The sequence below is a fragment of the Canis lupus genome, chromosome 9, assembly GCF_048164855.1.
Source record: "Canis lupus baileyi chromosome 9, mCanLup2.hap1, whole genome shotgun sequence".
Lineage (NCBI taxonomy): Eukaryota > Metazoa > Chordata > Mammalia > Carnivora > Canidae > Canis > Canis lupus.
Window position 1 is genome coordinate 64,161,502 of NC_132846.1, and position 19,254 is coordinate 64,180,755.

General features: G+C 37.9%; 1 protein-coding gene across 12 annotated transcripts in view; it reads left to right on the forward strand.

Annotated features, from left to right (window-relative positions):
* UNC79 (unc-79 homolog, NALCN channel complex subunit) overlaps positions 1 to 19,254 on the forward strand; it is a 239,232-nt gene that overhangs the window by 107,365 nt on the left and 112,613 nt on the right. For 11 of the 12 annotated variants that reach the window (XM_072839735.1, XM_072839727.1, XM_072839734.1 and 8 more), the window contains exons 14-19: positions 387 to 617; positions 8,279 to 8,469; positions 9,054 to 9,177; positions 11,369 to 11,509; positions 13,631 to 13,852; positions 15,903 to 16,130. In XM_072839735.1, the coding sequence (XP_072695836.1) occupies positions 387 to 617; positions 8,279 to 8,469; positions 9,054 to 9,177; positions 11,369 to 11,509; positions 13,631 to 13,852; positions 15,903 to 16,130 (1,137 nt within the window). The remainder of the gene's footprint in view (positions 1 to 386; positions 618 to 8,278; positions 8,470 to 9,053; positions 9,178 to 11,368; positions 11,510 to 13,630; positions 13,853 to 15,902; positions 16,131 to 19,254) is intronic. The other variant, XM_072839733.1, reaches the window with a different exon arrangement.

The following is a 19,254-nucleotide window of genomic DNA, read 5'->3' on the forward strand; positions in this document are numbered from 1 at the left end:
CTTTCAGAATTATTACTGATAGAAAACTCTTAGCTAAATCTGATAACTTTAGAATGGGAATGTAGGTAGATTATTTTTTCATTGACGATATTTATGAAATTTTACTTTGCAGACTTTTAAAAAAGCATTTATCTAGTGTAGGTTACAAAATAGAATTCTTGTAGGGGAAAAGTCCTATTGAAAGGTATAATCTCGAGAGGAAATTATTGTTGCAGTCTGTCTCTCCTGTGAAGAATGCAGTTTCTAGGTTAACCGACCCTCCATCGTTTATAAAACTGCCTATTCCAAATGGATTATTGAGAACTTTTTTCCCTTTTAAACGAATATGTAATAATTATGTAAAGATCGATGGATGCTGAAGCAGAGTCCAATCTGTCCATTTGCAGGTGAGCCTCTGCACGCCTAGTGAGAACACGCCTACAGAAAGCTTGGCCAGGCTGGTGGCCATGGTGTTTCAGTGGTTTCACTCCACAGCATATATGATGGATGACGAAGTTGGAAGTTTGGTGGAAAAATTGAAGCCTCAGTTTGTCACCAAGTGGTTGAAGACAGTGTGTGATGTTCGCTTTGATGTCATGGTCATGTGCCTTCTTCCCAAACCAATGGAATTCGCCAGGGTAAGTGGAGGCCCTCAGCTTGGACCTTGTTGAAGAGGATTTGGGGGAAGCACTGCCCAGCTTAGCATGTTATCAGTGTCTGTGGAAGGCAAGTGTCTCTCCTTATTTTAGTTGATACAGCTGAACGAGGTTAGTTGAGCAGCTACATTTTAGGTGATGTGCTGCTTTGATGTTGGTTTGGGATGGGGAAGAATGGCAAGATGAAGGTGTGAAGTATCTTTAAGAATTTAAGGGAGGATTCTTCCTTGATGTTGTTGAATTTTTTAAAAATTAAGTAATGGAAAAAAAAGTTTCTAAGTCTGTTAGAGCTCAGTCCTTTCCTGGTCAACTGTCTGTGGAAAGATTTACATTTGACTAGCAGCAATTTCTGCGTTTTCACATGTATTCCTAGAGATGAATGGTAGAAATCCCTGCCCTTCCATTTGGGATTTTAAAAATGGCATAAGAAGTACTGAATTACTCCTTTTTCTCTGGCTTACAGGACAAGTTTCTCTGAGCTCATTCTTTTGCTTCTGTCTCAGTGGATTATAGGCTCCATATTTACAGCTAGTAAGACCCTATATTTTTCAAATCCAATATGATTTGTGTCTAATCTAGCAAGGTGGATGTCCAGAATCAGTTTTTGGCAGGAATATGTGAAATTTTTTCAAGGTATTTTCTGAATTTTATTTTATTTGTGATTTTTGGTTTGCTTTCAATGAGATATTGAGGCATTTTTTTCAGTCTGATTAAGACATTTCAGGAAAAGAATCAGACGTAGACCATCTAAGGGAGTAGCTTTTATACGATTTCTAGGACACAGCAGTTATGTGTATTTATCAAGATACACTTCTTTCTTCTTTGGTGCCACCTACTGACTCACATATAAAATTGGATTTTTACACAATGAAAATTCCTTATTTCGTGATATTCTTTGATTGTGTTGATATGTTTTCTATTATTTCTTTTGATATAGTAAAGGATTGGTCTGATCTGATTTTGGAAGATAAGAGGAAATAGTTATATTGGGAGGAAAAGTTTTCCCCTTCTAAAATGGATCAAGTGGGTGAGGGCCTGCTTATTAACCAGCAACAAGACCTAGTCAGGAGAGAAAAGACAAAATTTATTTACACTTATGTTCAGTACTCAGTGCATCACTGAATACTCAGTAATGGGTAACTCCCTCAGGAGCCAGAGATAAAAGGTGTGTTTGGGGGATTGGGGCGGGAATGAGAAGATATGGAAAGTTCTCTTGGGCCTTTTGGTGCTAGTGGCACTGGGTGGGCAGTCTGTCTCCATAGGAATTGAATTCACAGGCAATTCCCTTTAATGGAGATGATATTTTCCAGAAGCTCTGCCTTAGACAAGGCAAGTTGGGGTCAGGTTTCTTTCTGTATCTTCTTTAGCTCAAGTGTTTTCATTAAAATAATCTTTATACCAAGTTTGGGGGTCTGAGTGGTTCCCCACATTTCTCTCCCATCTGTAACTTTAGGAGAAGTTTCATGCAAAAAGAAAGCAAGGTCGATTGCTGTGAATTTGGGTTAGGGACTTCCAGGTGAGAGATCTGCAAAGGAGGAAGAGGGCATAGATTAGGACAAGGAAACAAACAAACAAAAAAACTAAAGTTAATGGTGTGAGTAGACTATAAACCTATTTCTGAGACCAGAGAGCAGTCAGTCAAGATTTGTAGATGTTCGACTTTAGATGATGGGGTACGGACATTCAATATCTCAGTCATGATTCTTCCCTGGAGCAGAGCATGTCAGATGTGGGTGTTTGGTGAGCCTCCTGACTGGCCTTGGCTGTTGCCCTAGTAAAAAGTCCTTTGAAGTTCTTAGTAAGTTGTCTTGCTGTAGCTTGCAAGGCTTTGGGACAAGACAACATAGAGTCTCAGTAAGGATTTGGGCAGTCAGGTTTTAATTTTCAGTGACACCAAGTCAGCAGGGTAGAAGAAAAATTGGAAAAATTAGTTACTGACACAATGTATAAGACAAAGACATATGATTTCACTCATATGTGGAATTTAAGAAACAAAACAGATGAATGTAGGGGAAGGGAAGGAAAAATAAAATAAGATGAAATCAGAGCAGGAGACAAGCCATAAGAGACTCTTAACTCTAGGATGCAAACTGAGGGTTGCTGGAGGGGATGGGGTAACTGAGTGATGGACTTTAAGGAAGGCACGTGATGGAAGGAGCACTGGGTGTTGTATGCAACTAAGAATCACTAAATTCTACCTTTGAAACTATTATTATGTTGTATGTTGATTCAATTGAATTTAAATAAAAAATTAAAAAAATATGCAAGACAGCAGTGTTCAGTTTATGAAGAGGTGAAAAATAACTCAAAAACAATGAACAAGGGGATGCCTGGGTGGCTCAGCAGTTGAACATCTGCCTTTGGCTCAGAGTGTGATCCCAGTCCCAGGATTGAGTCCTGCATCGGGCTCCGTGCAGAGAGCCTGCTTCTCCCTCTGCCTGTCTCTGCCTCTCTCTGTGTATCTCTCATGAATAAATAAATAAAATCTTTAAAACAAATAAACAACGAGCTGGACTATAATCTGATAACTCAAGGGTGGGTTATAGTTGTCCATTGAAATATAAAATCTCTCTCTCTGGGCAGCCCCGGTGGCGCAGCGGTTTGGCGCTGCCTGGTATGATCCTGGTGACCTAGGATCGAGTCCCACGTCGGGCTCCCTGCATGGAGCCTGCTTTCCCTCTCCCTCTGCCTGTGTCTCTGCCTCTCTCTCTGTGTCTATGAATAAATAAATAAAATCTTAAAAAAAAAATCTCTCTCTAATCACCCCCATTTTGATCAAAGATAATCAAAAGTAAGATTAAGATAAAGTAAGAAACTAGACTAGTATCCTTAAATAAGCCTAATTATTTATGTAAATGCAGCAAGAATGGTAATTAACCAAATAGACCTTTTTAATGTTTTCTTTGCTGGAATTTTTATGGAGAATCTCAGATTGGGTTTTATATACCTCTAGAGGCTAGGACGCCAAGCCAGTAACTTGTCATCATGCTTCATCTACAGTACCTGTAGATTTGGGTAAATTTCTCTCTTTTTGAGATCACCTAAATATTCTAAGCTTCCTTTGCTGGCCAGAGAGTGACAATTTTTTTGTTTGCTTGAAGGCTGGGATTCCCATAAGCCAGGTACCAGGCTGGTTCTTCCAAGAGGGCTTTGCAAGCATTGGCTCTTCATGTCAACCATAGTTCCTTAAAACTGCTAGTCATATCTGATTCTATGCACATCCTTCTAAAATATGACACTCCAGTCAAAGCCTTGGTGATATAACCAGTTTTTCCAATTAAGTTCTATTACAAGGAGAATAGATTTCTTACACTCATTATGAGTGTCTGAATTCTGGAGGGATCACACGCGGGGAGAAAAAAGACAAGTGTTTCATTGTTTACAAAGATGTAATCTACTAAATTGTTGTGAATTATAGATAGCATAAAACAAACCTTATATCCAGAAAATAGAACAGTAAAGAGCCAGTAATGCTCCAAACTAAAAAAACATAAAAATGATCATAGTTTTTCTTTAGGTCATTCAGCCCAATGTAATTAATTTTCAGCCCACTTGGTCTTAGGTTAACAGTTGTATGAACCCATCAGCTTTTCCACCAGAATTGTGGAATCCTTTCTCAGGCCAGTGGTGTGCGATGCCATAGTCCTTTCCATGGCTTTGCAGAGACAGTCCTTTTTGCTGAAGTCAAAGCATTGTCTAGTGGCTTTGTAAGAGCTAGTGTCAATTGCAAGAGCTTTCAGGAAAGCATCAGAATAAGGCAGCCCAGGTGGCTCAGCGGTTTAGCGCCACCTTCAGCCCAGGGTGCGATCCTGGAGTCCCACGTCAGGCTCCCTGCATGGAGCCTGTTTCTCCCTCTGCCTGTGTCTCTGCCTCTCTGTGTCTTTCATGAGTAAATAAATAAAATCTTTAAAAAATAAAAAAGCATCAGAATGAAACAGTAACAATCTGTAAATGATCAAAGATTTAAAATGGCTGTAATCAAAGAACTGATGAGAGTAACTGGAATTATGATCACATTATGCTGTTGTCTGATACCGGGCAAAGCAGCATGAGGATGTGTCATGAATAGGAAGGGCATTGCCAAATTTCTAGAAATTTCATAGAATTCCTGAAATATTTGTATTAAAAACATTTACCTATACAAATATAAGCTAGGGAAGGTTAAGCATCTCTTTGTATTTAATGATATTTTTCATGCAATTCAACATCAAGTAAACCTAGTTAGTTTAACATATTTTTTAAAATAGAAAATTAAAAATCCTTTGGGATTTTTCTAGAGGACCTGTCAGAAATCTCAAATTCAGTTTGAGATCATGACTTTATTTAGGATTTGATTTTGGGAAGGCAAAATATAAAAAGTTGTAAAAAATTTTAAAAGGTTTAAACACTTGATTAACCAGGATCACAGGGTCACTGTGAAATAATAGTCATCCATTTAACCAAAATGACAATAAAGATTTCAAAAGCAAATATAGCTTGTGACATGATTATAAAAAAATTAGTTCTTTTTCTTTTTAATTGAGAAGACGTGGTTCTCTTAAATAATTGAGGACATGATAAAGATGACATAAAACACAGGAAATTTTGGTAAGGCACAGAATCTTTGTTTCCTAGATACATTACTGAAAAGGTAAAGAAAAACCCTTTTGTAATTTCTTATTAAGACCAGACCAGTAACCCAAGAAACATTGTCATTTTTAGAGAAAGAAAACCAAATTCAAGTTTTGTACTGGTACACTATTAATATTAAAGCTCATTTAAAAAACCTTATAATAAATACATTCAATCTTAGTTTGACTGCTAAGAGAGAGTTTCTCTCCCTCTCTTTCACCCCTACCCTCTGTTTCATCCTTTTGTAACTTTTTATTTCCATTCAGGTTTTTGTCTTTCACTTTACTCTTTTTTATTCCGGAAAGCCTCACACAACCTCCAAACAATGACGTTAGGGCAGAATTCTCTTTTTGTCCTTACCAAAAACACATCATAACATTCCTTGAATACTTTTCATACAGAGTTATTTTCTCCACTCTTGTTATATCTAATAGTTTCATTTATATATATTGATTATACTTTTCAACACTTAGTAACCCTACTTTTCAGAGAAAACCAGGAGGTAGACAGATTGTGAGTTGCCAGTCACCTACCAGCATTTTGTAGCATATTGGCAAATTTTATGAATAAACTACCTATAACTTCTAGAGCTATGCTTCATATAATTTCATATAATTTCTCAGTATGGCAAAAAGAACATATTTACTAACAGATTGAAATATCTTTAGTCTCTCTCTTGAAATAAGAATCCAAAAGTAGATGAACTTATATTTAATAATTAATGTTTCAGTGTCACTGGTCCTAGAAGGTTTGGGGGTTGAATTTGTCTATTAGGTTTTGATTGGAACAAATAATAAATTCTCCAGGTAACTTGGAGCTTTTATGAGCAGGCATTTCAAGGCAGGAGGGGTGTGGGAGGTGAGCAGCATTGTGTGTGCAGTGTCTGAAGTGTTGGGCAGGTCCAGGTGGAGGCCTGAGTGGAGACAAGGGCTCAGAGGAGTGGGCCTGAGGAAGAGGCCTGAGATGGTTACTGGTTGCTACTGAAGTGTTTCTTTAGTGCAGGAAGCCTCTTTTCCAATGTACTGATTTTTTATAGTATCTGCAGGTATCTTGAGATGATAGGGGAGGTTTTGGGATTGGTAAGAAGCATGGGTGGGCTTTGGTATACTTCTAGAACCACAATTATGTTTTCACGAAGATCCAATTAGTAAGGCAAGGACAGTTAGTTTTAATTCTCCAAAGCATGAGATGACAGTCTTGATAATAACATTAATTAGGGAGCTGGCCTGTCTGCTCAACTGCATTTGTTTGAATTCTTTATATCAATGAGAGAAGATTTCCAGCTAAGGGGGAAAACAGAAGATTCCTATGTTCTAAGGCGTATAGATTTAGAGTAGTGGACCTTTGTAGTGTTTTTATAAATTATTTGACAAAGGCTTGATGTTTTCATTCCCTCTGAGTACATCATCCACTTTAGCCCAATTAAATTTTGGAGGGAAGGCTTCTATAATAGCTCCTATCAGGTTCTGAAATGGGCCTCCAACTGGGTCATTCAGAGGAGGAGGTGGCAGAGGGGAGTTCACCGTGCGGGCAGATTTTAATTTTTGTTTTAAATCTGATTTCCCTTCTAGAATTCTGCTGCGGGAGTCTTTTAGGCTGGCTATGATCTTTTTTGTGTCTTGTCAAATTGTCTTGTCAATTTGAACCCCGCATGTTGGTAATGGAACATTTGTTTAGGGGGAGAACTTTCTAAAAATCCTTTTAAATGTTAACAACTTTTCCAAATCAAAGAATCCATTGTCTGGCTATTGATAGTGTAGGAGCACCAAGGATATACTTGTTCCAAAATACGACTCAAAACCAGTAGGCCTTTATGTGGCTCAACCATAAATTACATGGTCATCAATAATTATAAGGAACCTCAGCAAGGATACTTAGCACCCTGTCAATATTATCAGTGCTCTTCTGAGTCTATGGAACTAATGACAACAGTGACAATCCCAGAAATGTAGTTACTTCCTGAAAATATCCAGCCAGTCATCTTTTTTTTTTTAAGATTTTATTTATTTATTCACCAGAGAGAGAGAGAGAGAGAGAGAGAGAGAGAGAGAAAGATGCAGAGACACAGGCAGAGGGAGAAGCAGGCTCCATGTTGGAAGCCCAATGTGGGACCTGATCCAGGATCTCCAGGATCACACCCTGGGTTGAAGGTGGCGCTAAACCGCTGAGCCACCCGGGCTGCCCTCCAGCCAGTCATCTAGGATTTTGGACAATATGATACCAAGTAGATATTTGAGCTTTAAATGGAATTGATTTAATTGTTTTGAATACCCTAGAATTCTAGGTGTAATAATTAAACATTTAAAATTGGACTTATTTAAAATAAGGTAGTTTCCCACAAATTTTGTGTTACATGGTAAAGATTCAGGACAAGTTGAGCCTTTGTTACTTTGATATGTTTAATAAAAATATAAGTTCTTCATCTAAAATTGGAATTATAAACAGAACCCAAATTTGTGATTCAATTTTTTCTGCACTAGAAAGTTAATATACTACCTTAATTAATAAAAATTTGTCTTTTTTGTTCATAAATTTGACCTCCTTAGAGCATTTTTAAGGAAAAAATTGTGGTACAATGTGCAGCATAGGGAAACAGTGCTCTCTGCCACTGTATTTTTCCTAATGAAAAATATTCAATGCAAAGTGTACAGTAGTAGAAATCTATATTCCTCTGAAACACAGGTATAACTGAATATATTTGTAAGGGGTTTGTCAAGCTTTAGAAATAATAATTCTCCAATAGTATGCTTATCCTGTTAGGAATAAATCTTTAGAATTTTAATTAATGTGTGATCTGGAAAGGCTGCAGTAGAATAGTTCAAATTCAGTATATTTGTAATTATGGTCTCTTTTTTGTAACTAATGGATCCTGGTGGTTTACAGGCTCTTACAAATCTTACTCTGCAGCTACTTGGCCCAGGATTCAGGTGTAATGGATTGTAGGCTTTCTTTGTACCCATTTCCTTTAGGAAGTCCTTAGAGTGTAATCTTAACTGGTGCATTTTGCTCTTTTCCCCTGTGGCTGTGGAAAGGTTGGTGGATACTGGGATAAATCCTGCAGCACAGTGACTCAGTTGAAGGAAGGTCTCAACCGAATCCTCTGCCTGATACCCTACAATGTGATCACTCAATCTGTGTGGGAGTGTATTATGCCCGAGTGGCTGGAAGCCATCAGAACAGAAGTCCCAGATAACCAGTTAAAAGAATTCAGGGAAGTATTAAGGTGGGTAAGTAGTTTAATGAAGTCACCGTAATTATAATGATGTCTGACATTTGTATGTTTGTTAAGCATGTAATGTGTGCCAGGCGCTGTTAAGCATTTTATATAATCTTGTTTACTTTTTAACAACCCTGTAGAGAAATTTGAAGGTGCAAAATGAAGTAGTTGCTATAAATTGTGCTAAGATGACTTGTAATTGTTCAAAAAAGGTTTTGTTCTTGTGGAATAATACATACACCATGTTATTTGCTTATTTTCAAATATAATTATGATTTGGATAAAGTGGGGAACGTGCAAAGGGAAAATGTTCTTAGATGCTGGGGAGCAACTCTAATTCCTTAGAAATGTAGTTCCTTCTGTTGAGCCTAGAATGAGTATGAAAGCTAATGTTATTAACAACAGCATGAAGTCTTCATATCTATTCTAATGATATAAACTATTATAGTAAAATGAAACATGATGATAACATTCAGAACACAGACCAGTTGAAAATGTTTGGCTCCCCCAAATAAGATATAGTTAAAAATGCAACAGTAGACTCTGATACATGCCCATTGGTCATTTACTTCTGTTGCTCTGCTTTCTAGCAAAATGTTTGACATTGAGCTCTGTCCTCTACCTTTTTCATTGGAAGAAATGTTTGGCTTTATTAGTTGTCGGTTCACAGGATACCCTTCCTCTGTGCAGGAGCAAGCTTTACTGTGGCTTCATGTAAGTAAATGACACTTTTAATCATTTGGGGCAATAGTTCTTAGCCTGGGAACTTGAGATCCCTGGGGAGAGGAGCGGGAAGTTATTGCAAAGAGTCCATAAATTCCATGTTTGCTGAGGACTGTCTATAGGCTAATAATTCATTGCACAGATGAATAACCATATTTCAAATATATGTGCCTATAGTTATGTTTAATAAAACACAGATTTATGCAGTGCTATTTCTGAATTCGTAATAGCTTTGATCCTTATGTATTTTTCCATGAAAAGATTCTAAAAGTATAGTAGCTATCTTGTCGGATTCTGATAAATCTTTTCATATTAAATAGGTCCTTTACATGGAAAGGTTGAGAGCTATTGATATAGGGAGTAGCTCCTGCTGTTCCCTCAGCCTGGAATAAATACCTTTCTCTCTGGTCTGCATTTGTAATCCAGTTTATTCTTTTTTTTTTTTTTTTAAGGGTTTTTTTTTTTTTAAGGTTTTATTTATTTATTCATGAGAGATACACAGAGAGGGGCAGAGACACAGGTAGAGGGAAAAACAGGCTCCTCGCAGGGAGCCCGATGTGGGACTCGATCCCGAGACCAGGATCACACCCTGAGCCAAAGGCAGACTCTCAACTGCTGAGCCACCCAGGCGTCCCTCCAGTTTATTCTTAAAGCCCAACTCAAAAATTATCTCATCTATGAAATTTATTATTGCTTCACACCCCCATTTTCCCTTCAGAATTCATTATTCCTTCCCCCCAGTATTCATACAAGCTCTTTGTGCAGATGTTATTCTGTCAATATTTAGTTCATTTTTGTCTCTTCTGATTACAAATGCCTGGAGTGCAGGGACCAGGCAGGCCTTTTTCATGTTTGAATTCATGCCTTCCTTCATCTTTTCCTCTCAGCATCTGACACATGCCTTGTATTTATTTAGTGAATGTACCTAAACATTTATTAAATTGAGTCGAATGCCTGACGAAAAGTTTGGTCAGTTTCAAAAAAGGAGGATAGAGTCAATGTTTAGATGAACTGTGAGCATCGTTACATTGCTAAAGCACAGAGGGATGTGATACCAAAAGCTTTTCAAATTGTGAAGATGCCTTTCTGGGTTCTAAACTGAGAAACAGTTTTTTTTTTTTTTTTTCCAACTGACAAAGAGTAAAGGGGCGGTTTTTAAAATAGTTATCTTTTGGATACTTTGCATACCTGGGTAGAACTCAGTAAGACAATTTCTCATTTTAGAAAAGCCAGTCCTTCTACAGATGGCTAGGTGTTGTTACTCAGTTACACACCCTTTAGGCTGAGTTATGTAGGGGTGAGCAGACAGGGCTGTAAACCTCTGTCCTCACCATGGCTAGAACAATGACAGCTACATGTTTTATGGACAGGACTTTCCCATAGTGCTGGTTTGAAGACAGGGTGCTGCAGTTGAACGAGGTTTTAAACCACTGGTCTAACTATTTGGGGAATAGAGCAAACAGTATAGTGATAGGAATTGATTCATTTAATGTGGAGACATTTATAGAGTTCCTCTGTGGAGGCACCGTAATTGGCAGTGGGATGAAAATGGGATAAGAAATAGTCCTTTCTTCATACTTCCTTTTTTCAAGGAGCTCACAGTGGGAGAGATAGTATCAAACAATCAACTATAATGAAAAGCGACAATTGCTCTACTAAATGTATTTACAGAGTTCTAAGGAAGCAGAGAAGAGAGATGGATTAATTCTGTCTGAAGGAAGGCGCATCTATTTCTAAAAATTCATTACAGATAGAGAGTAACTTGATTTTGGCAGGATACCTGAACTTGTATCAGCAAAATCAGCCAGGGCAGTCAGATCAGAGGGGGGGATGGACTAAAAGAGGATTGCATGCAGGTTACACTATTCCAAAAGGAAGGTGTTGAACTAAGGCACTATTCTATGGAACGGAGGAGATACTTAGAAGTTTTAGTAGGAATCACATGGTGATTTATGGGATGTGGAGAGCGGGAAAGATGGTAGGTTCAATAATTACTTTATCTTTTAGTATGAAAAATTGAGGGTGGCTGATAGAATATACATAAGGTTAAGCATCCTTATGTTTAATCATATACTTTGGGGAAAATGTTAAATGCAGGGTTGGTGGGGTTTTTTTGGTTTTGTTTGTTTTGAGTTTTAAAGTTTGTATTTTGAGGGGGGGATATATGCCTTTTTTTCCCCAGGTGTTATCGGAGTTAGACATCATGGTTCCACTTCAACTATTGATAAGTATGTTTTCTGATGGAGTTAATTCTGTTAAAGAACTGGCAAATCAAAGAAAATCAAGAGTCAGTGAACTGGCAGGGAACCTTGCAGCTCGAAGGGTAATTATTGCTACAACTGTTTTTGTCTTGTTAAGATTTTGTCAATTCTACCAGTTCTAAAAGTAATACCATAGTAAACTTCTCTGAAAATACATTTTCATCCCATCTCACTCTGTTAATATTTTAAACACATTAAATCATAGAAAACATTGATCTAAGATATGTTTTGTATACTATGTGGTCAATAAATTATTGAATTTTTTCTCCTGCACATAACTATTAGCTATCTCTTACCCTTGATGAAAGCAAAAAGAGTAGCTTTGAGATATTATTTGGTCTTCTGGTGAATAAGAATTCTTTGCCAGCTGCTAGGCAGATGAGTGCTTCACTTTGGGGATCAGAAGTTAGGATGTTTTGAGATGTGATCATTTGATGGTGACTGTAAGTGATGTTTCACTATGGACTAAGTGAGCCCATATTTTGGGACCTATTTGTGCCTTGTGAATGAAAAAAGTCAACATAGTCTAGTCCAAAGTGTAGAAAAACTATTGGGAATTTTTGATAATTTTTCTGTGGAGCACCTGATAGAACTTCTGTTGATGTGCTGACATTCCCAGATCAGGATCAGTTCTGGAAAGGTTCAAAGGTTCAATCAAGTGACTGTAGGCAGGAACTATTCTCAACTTTCCCTTGTCAGGTTCTCCAAACCATTTTTCCTACTGTCATTCCTACTTGATATCTAGGAATTAGGAAATACATACATCAGAATCATGGGCTCATGGTTTGCATCCATTGCTTTCTTTTGATTTTAATCATTCTTTCCTCATCTGCCTCATAGGAACCAGCTGGGAAACATTTATATTTTGTTTCTTTCTTCTGTAATCTTTAATGTTCTATGACTTAGTTGGTGCCTTATACTGTGCAATGTATTCACAATGAACAGTATCACAGAATTGTGTGAGCCAGTTGGAGAAGTCATTATCCTCATATTACAAATACATAATCTGAGGTTCAATGGGCTGAAGTGATTTGCCATAGGTAACACTGTCAATATCCAGGTATTCTGATTCTTGATGGGGTACTTTTTTTTTTTTTTTTTTTTTTTAACTTCAGTACGGTGCACAGGCACTTGCTGGTAGTTAGAGAGATCTTTAAGAGAGAAACATCTGATTTCAGAGTGATATACAGTACAGGTATGTCAGTCTGCATCTTGCTACAGAATTTATCCCAGATAGTTCAAATGAGGAGACTTTCATAGAGACTCAGCCTGTAGAGTTTTGGGGAAGGCAGTAAGGGTTGTTGAGGCACATAACTGCCAGTAACAGCTCAGCAGGAAGCCATTATACCCCCAGGGCTGAAAGAACAAGGAAAAGAGTTCTAGCCCATTGAGAACTGAAATTTTAAGGAAGGGCTGACTGGAAGAGAGATGGAGAGACTGCTAAAGATGTAACCTCAAATCAGGCGAGGAGTGGGACATATACTTCTGCCTCTCTCTCCTTCAGCTGTAGAGTTTCTGCTGGTACCTCCCATTGACTGAATCTACTTAGAAGCCAGTCAGCAAGAATGCTGGGGGACACTCTGTTCTTGGCATCCTTGAGCATAGGGCAAGGCAGAGGTGGGCAGTGAGGGTCTTGGGTTAGGTAAATGGACAATGACCAGTACAACAGGTTTGACATATATTATTTTTCCACGGTAGTTAATAATTTAATATCCAGATGCCATTCTTCTTTAACCAGTCACATTAAACTGAGATTTTGTGCTTATCATTCCTAAAGCTGATCTTGTAATAGTTTATTTTTGTAAGGTCTTATTTTTCAGACTATAGTTTTAGGTAGATGCAGATGATTTAGTTTAATTGGAAATGTGGATGGTGTGAACAATATAATGGCAAAGACAGCTACTTTAATTCTTCAGGGTGCTGATGTTTCACTCACCTGACAGTCACAAAGTTCGGATGGTTTTATTTCCTTTTTTTTTAGACATGTGCCCTGGCATCAGTGATTTTGTTTCTTATTTTTATATTTTGAGAAGATCCATACTATTTGGAGGTATTAATGCTATTGACTAAGGAAGGAAATCAGTGTGACAGCTGGGAGTACCTTCCATGAGTCCCCAGATATTTTATCTAGCCATTTTGGCTTCTGTGAGTTCACTTATGGGTATTGATGTTCTTTCTTCTAGGTGAGTGTTGCCTCTGATCCTGGCCGACGAGTTCAGCACAATATGCTGAGTCCATTTCATAGTCCTTTCCAGAGTCCATTTCGGAGTCCTATGCGTAGTCCATTTCGTAGCCCTTTCAAGAATTTTGGACACCCAGGCGGAAGGACTATTGACTTTGATTGTGAAGATGATGAAATGAATCTAAATTGTTTCATCCTCATGTTTGATCTTCTCCTGAAGCAGGTAGCTGAAGCATGAGCTTCCTTTAGTTCAGAGGTGAAGAGTAAGGGAATGTGTTGGACATCTTCATACTTACTGAAATGATGCAACATCACTCAAGACATTTTGTAAACTCCTTTCAGGATTCCCTAAAGAGTCTGAAAAATACTCTATGAATATCTGCAATGATGTTCACATATGAGAATGGATATGAGTTTTAGAAACATTCTAGCATCATTAGAATTGGTTCTGTTAAACAAATTTGGTGAACTGAGTAATGCTGTTGTTGGGAAGAGCAAGATACAACTCTATAGTTGTAGGCTGATTTAAATATATTCCATAAATTGATTTTTGAAGGTAATTGAAGAAGAGAAGTATAAAAGTCTTTGATTAGGAGAACATTTCATCTTAACTTTTTATTCCAAAATAATTAAGACTTATCAATTGCAATAATAGTTGCAATTAGAAAAGTTGCAATAATAGTACAAAGAATTCCTAAATATTCCTCCCTCAGATTGTCCAGATATTGACAGTTATCATATTTCTTTCTCCCCCTCTCTCAATCTGTATATGTATGTATGAGTTATAGAATTTTTAAAATAAATATTTAAGGATAAGTTGCAAATATGATGCCCTTTTGTCCTTAAACACTTCAGAATGTATTTCCTAAAAAATAAGGACATTCTCTTATATAATCAAGTACAAAATCAAGAAATCAATAAAAACCAAGAAATTAATATTGTTATAATACTATTATCTGACTCACAGAAGTTAATCATTTTAAAAATTGACATAATAATTATATTTTTATAGTAAAGGAAAAAAATGTTTTTGATCTAGAACACAGTCTAGTCTCACTCATTGCAAATATTTGTCCTGTCTCATTTCTCTTCTTCAATCCAGAGCAGGTCTTAAGTCTTTGTTCATCTTTTATGTTTTTGACATTTTTGAAGAGTACAGTCCAGTTATTTTGTAGAACATCTCTCAATTTGAGTTTGTCTGATGTTACGAATTTATTTGGGTTGAGCATTTTTTGGCAGTAATGCCACTAGTATGATGTTATATCGTTTTCAGTACATCATATCAAGAGGCACATGACATGATAATGTTGCCTTTCTGGTGATGATAACTTGGTTAAGGTGATTTTCTACCAGATTTCTGTACTCCAGAGTCACTATTTCCCCCTTTGTAATTAATAAGTAACTTGCAGGCTGAGATTTCCTGTTTCTCATTAGACTTTCACCTACTAGTTTTAGCATCCAGGGCTGATTCCTACCTGGATCAGTTGTTATGATGATGGTAACCAAATGATAATTTTCTAATTTCATTATCTTTTATATTAACTGGCACTCTACTGAAGAAACAGTTTCCCTTCTCTCCCACTTCTATATTTGCTCATCTTCTTATACCTGCATGTACTCATGAATTCTTATTTTATTCAGTGAGTTAAAGTCTGTTACTATGATTATTTTTATTTTGATGCTCATATGGTCCCATATTTGACCAGTGGGAATCCTTTCAGGTCAGTCAGCTCCTGTGTTCTTTTGACATATTCCTCATCATTCTTTGAACACTTCCTTAATTTTTGGCATGACAAGATGTTCCAGGCTCATTTTCTATTTTCCTAGCCCCAACCTTGAAATCAGCCATTTCTCCAAGGAGCCCTGGTTCCTCTTAGTGGATAATGGATAACGGTATTTAGAAACTAAGATCTGGACGCTAGGTGAAGAGTAGCATTTTTAAAATGTGTAAAATTTCACAGAGTGATAAGTTTAAAAAACAACTCTCTTTTAAATGTTCTGCGTGATTTTAAAAATAATTCCCATTGCTTGTCTTGTGTTTATATTCTTTTTAAAAGAGTCTGTGGAAAGCAATAGATATTCATAGTCTATAATCCTTATCTTTAAATAACTTAATATTTTTGTCAGTTAGTAAAAATTATCCTCAATTAGTATGCCAATGGTATATTGGACAAAGGACCAAATTCCTTCTTCTTTCTTCTTTTCTTTTCTCTTTGTTTCTTTCTTTTCTTTTCTTTTTTTTTTTTTTTTGCCTTCATTTTGATGTCTTTCAGATGGAGTTGCAAGATGATGGGATCACGATGGGTTTAGAGCACAGCTTATCAAAGGACATTATTTCCATTATAAACAATGTCTTCCAAGCCCCCTGGGGGGGCTCCCACACCTGCCAGAAGGAAGAAAAAGCAATTGAGTGTAACTTATGTCAGTCTAGTATTCTCTGCTATCAGCTTGCTTGTGAACTCCTGGAGAGACTGGCTCCTAAAGAAGAAAGCCGGCTGGTGGTAAGAAGTCAAAGAAATGAGGTGTCCCATGTCTGATAGTGATAATGACTATAGCAGCTGGTGTAATGGGGTCTTCCTCCAATATCATCTTATGCTCCATGCTGGGTCATATGTGAGACTGTTAAAAAGAAAGTTTTCCTATTTCTTCCACCAACTAATGCTCCTGGAAAGGGATATGAGCTGGAGCTACATTATACAGAATTCTTGAGTCTTGAGTTACGGTTGTATTTACCGTAACTCAAGTGCATCCAGTCATATAATTTTCATAAATACAAAGCATTACTGGTAATCTTGAAATAACTTTTATTATAAAGTTCAGTAACAATGAATATTACAAAGTATACATATCAAATACTAAGTAGATTGGATACAGATATCAAGAATTCCTAGGTAATACTGGTCTGTAAAACCCATGGACTTTATCAACAACCAATAAAGACTTCATTTCATTTTCTGCTTTCCTAGAAAGTGGTTTCAATAGAGAACAACTAATAATATGCCACACATTAGCTACTCCATACTTTATCCTCTGTTTAGCCAGTTTTCATTTAAGACACATATACATATCACCAAAATACTCTCACACCATTAAAAGTAGGTGAATCTGAATTATTTGGTCATGTGTTTACTATCTTCTCTATTTCTTCCTTTCCCTTAATATTTAATATAAATAGAAAGTGACTTCTTTTTTTATTTTTTTAAAGATTTTATTTGAGAGAGAGAGAGAGAGAGAGGGAGAGAGAGCGAGTAAGCATGAGCCAGGGAGGAAGGGCAGAGGAAGAGGGAGAAGTAGACTCCCTGCTAAGTGTAGAGCACTATGCAAGACTCCATTCCATGACCTGGAGATCATGACCTGAGCTGACATTAGCTGCTTAACTGACTAAACCACCTGGCACCTCAAAAGTAGAAAGTGACTTCTTAAAAACTTTTTTTGAGGTATAACATACATGCAGTAAAGTGTTTCTTCAGTTTTTAAATACCTTTCTGCCTACTAAACTTGTTTGTCCTGTGTGTTGCAAAATAACATCCCTGTACTATGGTCTTTCAGCATTGTCGTTGGGTACTTAAGTAAAAAACATAGTCCTACATGATATAAAAACAAATCAAAATCAAGAAACTTAGTCTAATCACGGAGACATTTAATTAAATGAAAAACCATTAGAGTAAAGAGCAAGCTGGGAGAGTTCTGAATAAGGGAGCTATGGGGGCAGAGGAGGGAGAGCAGATTCAGCTTTGAGGTGTGATAGGGAGGAGAGAGCTCCTGGGCTCATATTGGGAGGAGTTTCATTAATGAAATGAAGACACTAGGGGAGAGGCACTTTTGAGACCCAGAAAACTCTGTTTAAGTGATACAGAGGAAAGCAGGAGATGACATACATATTCAGGAAACTGCAAGCACTTCAGTGTTCCTAGACAGCAGGATGGGAACATAGTGAAGGCTGAGTCAAGCAGGACAGACGCAGTCTTATTTTCACATTCATTAAGGGCTCAGTCTGCTAGACTCAGAAGTTTGGGTTTTGTCTTGGTGAATGAGGGAATCCTGAAGAATTTAATTGAGGTGGTGATATAATTTGATGAATTTGAGCAAAGAGGGTTTGGGGGATTTGGACCCTGGGGACAGGCATCTAGTTAGGTTAATGTGGTCTGAAAAAGGGAGGAAAAGAAGTCTGAAATAAAGCAATGGTGGTGAGGATAAGAGAAGGGGCAGACCGGGTGGATTTTTAGGAAAGACAATCAGCAGCCCTTGGTGTTTAGCTGGTGTTGAGGTATGGAAAAGTTGAGGGCAAACCTATGTTTTCTGGCTTGGGAGCTGATGACCTTGCCATTTATAGAAGATTATTACAGTAGTAAAAGTGATTTTGGGCCAGGAGCGGGTATGATGCAGGCACAGTCAGACATAGCAGGTTGAGATGCCTTTTAGATATTCAGGTGGGGTCTTCATGCCCTGTCAGGTATGTGGATCTGGTTTTTAGAAGGAAGGTTAGAAGTAGGTAAAAGTTTGGAGCTGCCAGCATATTGTGCTGGGATGTGTGGAATGAAGAAAGAGCCATACCTAGCACCTAGGAAGTATCAGCTCTTGAGAGGGCAAACAGGGAAAGCGAAGACTAGAAATAAATTGAGAAGAGGCCAGACACAGGAAAAACCGAAGGAAAGCAAGCCCTCCAAAACCAAGGTAGGAGGCAATTTAGAAAAGGTAGAAATAGCTGATCACATCAGGGGAAGAGAGGAAAAATACAGGACTGAAATGTGCCCCGGGGTTCCTGAGATGGGGGAATCCTCTGTGCCCTTGGGGATTGGGAGTAACCCTGGGTTCCGGTGGGATGTGGTTTAAGAGCAGAATCAGCTTTTGATGTGGCTGCGTCCAGTAAAGACTTATGTTTCAGGGAGAGAATGAGAGAGTGAAGAGGTTGGAGGCAGATGCCCTGACCCGTGCCCTGTCTCCAGCAGGCTTTCTGTTTTGTGTTCATTTTCTCAGCACTATCTGGGAAACAGGGAAGAGTAAGTATAAGTATAGAAAAACCGAGCCATCCAAACAACCTCCCACCTGCATGATGCTTTGGACACTTGTCATGTGCTGAAAATAACACATTTGGAGGTGAAGCTGAAGGATTCTGTTCTCTCTCAAAGGTTTATGGGAGAGATGTTCATCAATAGAAGGCGGCTGTGCCTTAGAACACATGGTCTCCACTGTGTGGGTCAGCCCCCTTCACCCTTTAGTTCTCTTCCTGGGACAAGCAGGGGGACAAGAGGGTGAGGATGTGGCGGAGGGGACAGCAGGAGTCTTAAGTTCACCAGTCCCTGCGACATGGGAGGATGATTCTGAACCCATGGGTTATCGAAGAGTCAGTACACAGCAGGGAACTCTTGACCATATCGAATTTGATGAAACTCAGTTCATTATTTGATTTAGTGCCTTGCTCATGGGTAACCTAGGGACAGGGTCGGGCTTAGCAAAAACTGTGAAGTTGGCAGAGATATTCTTCAGGGCTCTCCCAGCCACTGTGCTTCTGGCACTTCATCATTCTTGAGCTGGCTGTCAAACAGTTCTTGGAAAAAATGTGTACTGGTTCAATTAGCTCAGAGTATGATTTTAAAAGAGGATATTTAAAGTGGGACTTGAAGG